The sequence below is a fragment of the Malus sylvestris genome, chromosome 11, assembly GCF_916048215.2.
Source record: "Malus sylvestris chromosome 11, drMalSylv7.2, whole genome shotgun sequence".
NCBI classification, from domain to species: Eukaryota; Viridiplantae; Streptophyta; class Magnoliopsida; order Rosales; family Rosaceae; genus Malus; species Malus sylvestris.
In genome coordinates this window covers 35445954-35455765 of record NC_062270.1, presented here as the reverse complement: position 1 = coordinate 35455765, position 9812 = coordinate 35445954, and the positions used below count along the sequence as shown (strand labels likewise).

Genomic DNA, 9812 nt, shown 5'->3' with positions numbered 1-9812 from the left:
ACCATGGCTCACGTTTCAATGGAGCAGGCCTTTTCCTCAACAACCAGATGGAACTTTTGCGAAAGATGAATCTGTCAAAAATGATGTGAGCAGCGAAAAAACCAAAAGTGAGGTAGACAGCGCGAGGAAATCCCATGAGCCCAGGGTGGCGTTGTGGCTCCAGAACGAATACATGGGTGGTGTCTTAAAACCACATCTTGGGCGAAGAATATCAATCAGCGGATTGAATTCCAGTACGGCTCCCGACCTCAATGGAATGGATCAATGAGCAACAATTGCAGGTGATATTCATCCATTTCCCAATCTTGGGGATCTCTATTTGCCCTAATTATCTCTCAGTATGGGAAGAGAAGTTTGGATTTTGCTGGTTAGGGAGGGGAGTATGCTAGCACTAAGCATGTAAAGCATGTAAAGGGTCTCTATCTCCCTGCCGACCTTTTCCTCCTTTTTCTTTCTTTTGCTCTCTTTTATCTCTTTTGTTTTCCTTTGGCTTGAAAGAGGCTCTCTCTCTCTTTCCTCTTTCTTTATTATTTCTTTCTCTTCCTCTTCCTTTTCCTTGTCTTTTTTCTTTCTTTTGCTTTCTCTTTCTCAGTGTCTCTGTCAGTGTCTGTTTTATTTACTTTGACCGAAAGGGCTATATATATATGTATATATCTATATCTAATATTTGTTATGATATATTATATTATAAGCCTACTGCTTTTCTTCCCTGTAGCCCAAGTGGCTGTCACTATCATTCCTTTTCCTTCTTCTTTCTTCTTTCTTTTCCTTCCTTTCTCTTTCTTCCTGTCTCTTTCTGTTTTGGGTTGCCCGAAAGGGCTTTGGGTTTATATATATATATATGAAAGAAGCAAATAAAAGCAATCTGCTCGAATGGGCTATATATATTATATGAAAAGAGGCAAAAAGAAAAAGAAGAATAAAAAGGATAGTTGCCCAAGTTTCTCTCTTCTCCATTTTTTTCTATGTTTTCCAGTTTGCCCGACTTCGTGCATTTGTCCAGTTTATTATATATGTAACCAATGAGGATGCTCCTATGTTTTTTGGAATCCATAAGAAGGTATACAAGCCAGACGGAGACATTCTTTCCAATGCTAGTTGCACTACCAATTACCTTGCTCCTCTTGCCAAAGTTTAACAACGACAGAAGGACCGAAGAGGTAAACGTGCCTCTTCCTTCGACATCAATCCTGGCAGCATTGGAGTTGTAAGTTTCACAAACTTTGCTCAAATTTGTAAAACTTAGGGGGCTACTGTTTGCACTCAAAATATACCCATTTTTACTTATTTGGGCAATTCGGGTAAAATATGGCATTTGGAGGATTAATGTGCAAGAAAACTAACTTGGAAATATATTTGGCTACAAGTGGAGGGGTTTGGCACTATAATATTGTTTTTTCCCATTTGTTTGGGTGGTGGAGGTTTGTCAAGCCTTTGTTTAATCAAGATACATGCATGTATTGCAAGTGGATGGGAGAGCTTTCGGATAATGATAAAATGAAAGAAGCCAACTTGCTTCTTTTAATTGTTAGTTTATTACAAGTGGAGGAGACATGTGCTAAAAACATGTGGTGGAGATGCAAGTTCCCCTTTTAATATTGTTTCTACATGCAAGTTGGCAAAAGTAATGCAAGCTGCCCAAGTTTCTTTCGGGCAAGTACAAGGTTCTCAGCATGTGGCTAGATCTCTATTTAAAGGGGCAGATGCACAAGGATTATGGATACTCAATCAAACAAACAAATACAAGCACAAATTCTGCTCAAACCAGATTTGCCTTCACGAAGCTGTAGTCAGCCCTTAAGCCTTCATCCTTTTCAGGATCAACCCTCACAAAAGCCATCTTTTGTGTAGTTTATTAGCTTTGTTGCTCACTTGTAGTATCGATCTCCTTTGTAGTTTTCATGTACAACTCGTTTTTAGTCATTTAAATTACAAGCACTCTGCAATATTAGTCACTTTCCTCTGTCATTTACATTTCCGAGCAACCTTGTCATTTACATATTGTTCTATCTCTCCATATAAGTAAAATCCTTATTTTTAAGGCAAAGAAAGAACCTTGCTATGAGCAACTCCCACTCAAATGGCACAATCTCTTAATTTGAAGTCAAAAGGCGCAACCTCAATCATTCAAATCCCGTCTACTAGCGGCATCTAGTAGTGGCACGCCCGCACCCACCAATCTCGTATGTGAAGTAAATCCCTAGCTTGCCCGCGAGGCCCATGGCGGATTTAGGGAGCGAACAAGATCTCAAGCTCGACTCACATGAATGACGATGATGTATTATATTTGTGTGGAGTTCGATACTTAGATAGCTAGCTCATTTTGTGGTCTAGTCCAATCTCCCCCTCCCTTTAGAATAGAAAACCCCCTTACCCTTTAGTAGAATATCGTTGTAGAGAAAAGTTCAATTGTTGTTTTCTTCATTTTTATTTTATTTCCTGTGTTATGAATTTCTTGTTTAAGTTTCAAGGTTCAAGTGTTTCTTCCAACTCTTTACCAATTCCGTGAGGACATAAGGATGTTAGGACAAACCTTGAGATTCAATCATTTTATGATCAGCTTAATTATTTAAGTCAAAATGAAACTGTCAAAGAAAATAACGAGTAAAATGAAGGAAGTTTCTATTCTATTTGCTTGAGCAAATCATCTAGAACGAGAGAGTCATCATGACTCAACTCACGATTCAATTCGAAGATTCTCTAAATACTGTAGAACTGACTCGGTCTCTCATCACGTATACAGCACGTGATGAAAATTCAAAGCAAAACTTAATTTGTCTTTTGGACAGGTGTATGAATAATGGAACCTAACAAGGGGGTTATTACCAGGAAATTCAAATGGTGGCTTTCACTTCACCAATTCTAATTAATAATGTTAAATAGATATTATTAGAACATCAATTAATTTACTAGTCTGTTTCTTTTAGGATTCTCTTGCACATGGATGTAAACGCAAGTATAGATTTACAAGAGTCGAATTGATAATATTTTTTTCAATTAAACAACAATATCAAATTCACTTTAGTATTGGTATCATGGAAAAGACATTGTTGAGAATATATTGATAAAACAAAAATTAAAAGTACAATAAATTAGAGGGCCAAGAAACCCAACCCTAACACAGTATCAAAAAGCTAATAGAAACAACAAAAATTGAAAATGGTAGAGCTAGAAAGAATGACCAAAGCTCAAACCAACAAGGAAACTCAAAATTAGATCATAAGAAAACCATTAAAATAACTCTTAAGAGAAGCGGAAGTTCAGAAGCCCCCAAAGATTATGAACAAAAGTTGCAACTACATACAAAGGATAAGAATCCGACCACCAATAAATCTAGTTGGCTAAACAATCAGCCACGTAATTACCTACACGATATATATGAGAAACTCGAATCCAAAAGAAACTAAAGTCGATATGATCCCAAAAAGCTCTATTTTATTTATTTATTTTTTAAATTTGCGAACCACAATGTTTGTTTGTTTGTTTGTTTTTTTGGGACAAATTTAATTATATTGCTTGATCACATGTTTCGACAAAAACTCAACCAAATCAATGTGAAGAATTCTAGTTCTGTTGCAAGACAATCTGACATGAAAACATTTACACTACGCATGTGTATGAGTAATTTAATGATTCATGTCAGATATTGGAAAGTTTAATTAACAAAGATACAAAAAAAAAAAAACAAATTTAGAAATTTTAATCCGCGTACAAGATGTAATTTTGGTCAAGAAGGAGTTGAATTAATTCCACGCACCATACTGCAGAAATATTATGTATATATGTTCATGCAAGGAAAAAAGACCAAAGTATTGTTTAATTCTTAGTGCTGACTTATGACTCAAGAAAAAGAGGAAATCTTTTAATGTTGACTGAGTAAAAAGTATGGCAGCATTCTTGAATCTTGTCCATATAAATAGGAAGAGAGCTCTGAAGTCGTTCTTCAATACAAAAACAACAAAAAATGTCTCAGTTTGCTCTTCTTTTTTATTTCCTGATCACAGTTTCAGGTTTTAGGGAAGGAATTACAACATTTGGAAATGCCAATACAATCGAGAATGAACCCGGGATAGGAATACTAGGTGCTATTATCGACAACAGTTCTCGGGTTGGCAAAGAAGGGAGAGTGGCAATTCAAATGGCACTGGATGATCATTTTGATTCCACTGGGAATCAGAGACTGGTTCTGCACGTAAGAAACTCTCAGGGGAAGCCCTCGCAGGCAGCTCTTGCAGGTAATTAAGCTTTCTAACCTTCTTTGTTTTTATTTTTTATAAAGGCAATATCTAGGTTGCACTGACACTCCGAAGGCCAAGTGTCGGAGTGTCCCTTATTTTTTTTTATAATGGCAAATATTATGGGAGGGGAGAATCTAATTGAAAACATCATATGCAGGGTAAATTCTTTTTTTGTTTTTTTTTTTAACAAACGATATTATTTACACTAAGAGAGATGTGTGGACTTAGCCTTACAATGGGCTAGCAATAATGTGGTTCAAATATCACTAAATCGTAGTACTAAGTGGCACAAGATAAATTCCCTTACCCACTTGAGTTACAGGAGCCTTGATGCTTTATATGTTTAACTTAAGGTTATACCAAATGATTGAAAAATTACGCAAAACAAAATGGCAAGTTTACTTCTCAAAAAGTTGAAAATTGGTTTACTTGTGGCCTTAACCCTAAATCTTAAACAATTCTTCACATCCTTTCATTACATGTACATAACTTAATTAATTATCTAAACCATGATGTGCAACAATTCTTCACATTCTCAAGAGATGTCCCCCGTAGGTCGAGAAATTTAAAAACCTTACAAAGGAATATAAGGAATTGAACCACTTATCCTATCAGCAGGTAGATTTAGGATTGGAATAACCTCAGCAATTGTCTTCACATCCCTAATTTGCTATCTTATCATAGAAACATGAGGCATATATCAAAAGCTATATAATTGTGTATTCTTCAATCTAGGAGTTTTTGCATATAGGGATCGATGTATCATGCATGTATGCATTCATTTTTCTCTCTTCTTTGCTTTTAATTTTAGCTTGAAAAAACTCAATAGTAAGGTAAGTAATTGACTGTTGAAAAATGTGCCATTTTATCAATCTGCAGCTAAAGGTCTTATAGACGAGCAAAAAGTGCAAGCCATTCTAGGACCTCATACATGGGAAGAGACATCATTAGTAGCTGAGGTTGGCAGTGAGACTCATACCCCAATTGTTTCATTTGCTGAGGCTAATCCAAAGTGGGCAGCTGAGCTGTGGCCCTTTCTGGTTCAAGCTTCTCGTAACCAGTTGAAACAAATGGAAGCAATTGCTGATATAGTTCAGTCTTGGGAATGGCATCAAGTCACTGTAATTTACGGAGATAGAGATTCTTCAGCCAATGAAGTCTTACCTCACCTCTCTGATGCCTTGAGACAAGGTGGTGCAGAAATTAGCCACCTGGTAGCTCTCCCTCCTTTTGCTTCTTCTTCATTAATCACAGAGCTTGAGAAAATTCAAAATGACCAATGTAGAGTCTTTGTTGTGCATTTGTCTGCGCCATTGGCGGTGCAACTATTTGAAAAGGCAAAAGAAATGAAGATGATGGAAAAGGATTACGTATGGATCACCACTGATCCTATTACAAGCCTTGTCCACTCTTTTAATGCCTCCACCATCTCCTCAATGCAAGGGATCATCGGAGTCAAGAGCTACTTCCCCGAAAGTGGGAACCAATTTAAGGATTTTGATCATAGGTTTCGAAAAAGGTTTAGCATGGAACATCCTGAAGACGGTAACAATGAGCCTGGAATCTTTGCAGCACAGACTTATGATGCTGCAAGGGCGGTGGCTCAAGCTATGACAGAAAGCAGCAAAGGGAGGAAATTGTTAGCAAAACTTTTGCGAAGCGATTTTCATGGCTTAAGTGGAAGAATTAAGTTCAATGACCAAAAATTAGCTCCACAACATGTGTTTCAAATCATCAATGTGAATGGAAAAAGTTACAGAGAAGTTGGATACTGGTCAGATGGATTAGGATTCTCAGAGACTATCGGTGAAGGTGCTACTAACAGATCTTCTATGAGAGATTTGGGGCAAGTTTTTTGGCCAGGAGGGCCTTGGTATACTCCAAAAGGGTGGGCTGTACCAACAACAAATGCAAACGTGCTGAGAATTGGTGTGCCGACAGGAGCAACATTCAAACAGTATGTAAATGTGAAGAAAGATCCATTGGGAAATAACTTATCTTTCAGTGGAATTGCAATAGATCTCTTCAAAGCAACCGTAAATGAGCTGCCTTACCATTTGCCCTACGAGTTATTTCCTTTCGAAGGAACATATGATTCTTTAGTGAAGCAAATCCATTTGCATGTAAGATATTTACTTTCTGTAGTTAGTCTCTTCATGCAGTTGGTTAATTAATCCAAATTGCATGCCAATATTTGATGTTTAATTTCATGGAATAATTCAGATCAATCAAACTTGTCATGCAGAAATTTGATGCTGTGGTTGGTGATGTAGCAATAGTGTCCCGGAGATACGAACACGCAGAATTCACGCACCCCTATACCGAATCAGGATTGATAATGATAGTTCCAGTCAGGTCCAAAACATGTAACAAAGCTTGGTTATTCATGAAACCTTTCACAAAAGCAATGTGGGCACTTATAGGAGCCATCAATGTCTACAATGGCTTTGTTGTATGGCTGATAGAGCGAAACTACTGTCCCGAACTCAAAGGCTCTGTGCTAAATCAAATAGGAAGCTTGATTTGGCTATCTTTCACCACTCTCTTCTCCTTACAAGGTAAATTCGTAACCCACATTGATGTTTAATTTCACTCTCTTCCTCTCTATTTTTTTTTTTTTTAAATTGTCTAAATACAACTTCTATTTGATTTAACTGAGCAAAGGAGATAAGCTGCATAGCAATTTCTCTCGGATGACAATGGTGGTCTGGCTATTTATGGCGCTAATCATCACGCAGACATACACCGCTAACCTTGCCAGCATGCTCACTGTCCAGCAGCTTGAACCTACCGTAGCAGATGTTGATGCACTACTGCGAACCAACGCCATGGTTGGTTATTGTAAGGGATCCTTTGTTTCAGCCTATTTAACGGAAGTCTTGCGCTTCCCCCACAACAATATTATGCAGTTTAACTCCACAGAAGAATATGACTTAGCCCTCAGAAGTAAAGTAATTGCTGCTGCTTTTCTCGAAGCCCCTTTCGCAAAAATATTCCTTGCAAAATACTGCAAGGCCTTTATGCCAGTGGGACCGACTTTCAAAGTTGGAGGATTTGGATTTGTAATTATCTAGCTTTTCACCAAGTTAATCTCTTCTGCATTCAAGGTAACCATATATTAACTAAGCTTTTATGCTGCAGGTATTTCCAAAAGGGTCTATGTTGCTTCCTAGTGTAACGGAAGCAATGTTAAAGGTAACCGAAAGGGGTGACCTTCGGACTTTAGAGAACAGCATGCTGGCCTCTCTGAAGTGCTTGGATGCAGAAACAGATGGTGCTAATCCTAGTCTAAGCCCCAACAGCTTTTGGGTACTATTCGTACTCACAGGAGGGACATCGACAATTGCTCTTGTGGTTTACATTTTTAACATTCGTAAATCAATTCTTGTATACAAAACCAACTGGAAGTTAATATTGGATGTAATGAAACGATGGGGAAATCCAAACAGAAGGTTCTCAAGAAGAGACAGCGATATTAATGAAGAAAGTCATGCATATCCTTCGAATGCATCTGCCTTGCAGGCTCAAGTCTAGACATTGATGCCGTTTGCAACAAAATTAGATAACCGAAAAGATTTTTCCACATAGATTAGGATAGAATTCAGTTTTGCATATAAAAGAGTACAGCTTTAGCCACTGCATAGAAAACATAGGCCAACTCTCTAATCCATTACTCTGTGTAACACGGTACCGGCTAGCTAGGAGTTCTTCTTTTATTTTCGAACTGTTGGCTCGTATTCAATACCATAGAATAAACATTGTAAACTTGTAACATAGTGTTTTTTAATACTGAAACTTGTAACATAGTTTTGTGAAAAAGAACAATCATCAGTCAAAGTCCCTAAAGTTGTGGATTATGTATTGCTTTACGATTCAAAGTGGATAGTGCTCTACTTTGAACATTCCGCAGAATTGTTACTTGAAAGGTATGATTCTCAAGAACCAGCAGAGGGCTTCCATCATTTTCTTCACCATCATGTCCCCATGATCAGCACCATTATATATAAGAAAGTTGGTAAACCCAATGCAGTCTATATATATTTGTTTTTTTTTGCTTCAGTTTCATGAATCTCCTCCGAAACTCCTAGCCATGGCAGAATCCGAAATGAAAAAAATTCATTTCATAATCTAATATAACATTGCTAGCCTAGATCATCACAATGGATTATCCTCAGTCCAGAATAAATATTGATGCAGCTAAAGTAACCCTTTAGCAATCCCGTTGATAATGTGAAAACGCAAGGCTAATCAAGAATTAAATATATACTGTTACTATGACTTGGTATACAAGGTTTACATAAAAGGAAGGCTAATCCAAATGATTTGATGAAGAATCAAGCAGAGATCACGAAAGATCTATACAACAAGGAACCGGAACCGGCCCCTAAAATCCGAAAATAATTCCATCTGTCATATTTGAGGAAACGAACTGGTATGGTCAAACTTTCTTAAACTCATAATCTCATTCCATCAATCTAGAGTGAAGAATTAATCTAATGTCAAGATTTCTCCACCTGCAAGAACTCATGGATAGGACCAATTCAAAGGCCATTATTTTCTAAACTTTCAACAATTTAGACCAAAATTAGTCCCCATATTCTTAATCACGGTCAAGCTGATAAGGAATGTAATTTTGTCTTGTCTTCCTAAAACAGTCCAAATAGGATGCATGAGGTAATGCTACTTGTCTATACATAAAAAAGATTCAAAATAATCCAAATGAACGATTCAAAGTAGGGACTGACATTTATGTCCATAAGTGCAAGGTGGACCACAGAGGCATGCATGTATATATTGATGTTACTTGGAAATTGATGCTGACTTGCTTGGAATCTAAGTAACATATGTTGATATCAACTACTTGGTTAACTCTCTAACTGTAAATAGATGTCCCAAGTTTGAATCTGCGTGCGTTGTTTTGTTAGTAGAAAAGGATTTGCAGTACGACTGCTTCAAAATATGCTTTGAAAAGTTCCCATGAATGCGGTTTGTTTCTGATTTTCTCTTTCTTCTACTGTCACATTTTTTTTGTCTTCTTCATGACCAGGAAGGTAATTAACCATTCATTCTACAGATAAATTTGGTCCTTACTGATGATCAAAAGTAAGAGAATTCTAGGAAAACCAATTCCTTGCATTGACCATGACATAAGAAAATCAGGGACCACGTTTAACATCTGAGTGATTATATAAGACCAATTGTATTTGTTATAAACATGAAAAGAATACGAACCATTATCTGCCATATTTACACAGAATGGACAAGTTTCCCGCTTTGTTGTCCTTCATGGTCTTTGTTTTAATATTTAAACAAACGTTGAGGATTTATGGAAGTAGTGACAGAACGAAGGACGACAATTTCGTAGGCATAGGTGCAAATGTAGATACGGGTTCTTGTTGGAACTCATTGTTGTCCCACATCAGCCAGAGGGCCAAAGAGAAAGTAGTTTAAATAGAAATACCCTTCTCTAACTAACACCGAGGCCTTTTATGATAAAATCCCACACCTGAGGAGTGGGCAGGTGGTAAAGTGGGGACAGTATCGGTGTTGTTGGGGTGGGCCTTAGGCCCGTTG

The 9812-nt window shown here is 37.4% G+C and overlaps 1 protein-coding gene across 1 annotated transcript; it reads left to right on the top strand.

The window, feature by feature from the left end:
- The first annotated feature begins 3964 nt into the window (after window positions 1–3964).
- Window positions 3965–8059, top strand: LOC126589882 (glutamate receptor 2.1-like). The gene is made up of 5 exons (XM_050255323.1): window positions 3965–4235; window positions 5118–6361; window positions 6484–6796; window positions 6903–7300; window positions 7380–8059. Exons 1-5 carry the CDS (start codon window positions 3965–3967, stop codon window positions 7770–7772), a joined length of 2619 nt encoding a protein of 872 aa, XP_050111280.1. The 3' UTR covers window positions 7773–8059.
- The last annotated feature ends 1753 nt before the right edge of the window (window positions 8060–9812 follow it).

Excerpts from the sequence above, each read along its gene's own strand:
- LOC126589882 (XM_050255323.1), top strand. The coding sequence starts at position 3,965 with ATGTCTCAGTTTGCTCTTCTTTTTTATTTCCTGATCACAGTTTCAGGT. Across the intron at positions 6,362-6,483 it reads TGAAGCAAATCCATTTGCAT|AAATTTGATGCTGTGGTTGG; the intron begins GTAAGATATTTA and ends CTTGTCATGCAG. Across the intron at positions 6,797-6,902 it reads CACTCTCTTCTCCTTACAAG|GAGATAAGCTGCATAGCAAT; the intron begins GTAAATTCGTAA and ends AACTGAGCAAAG.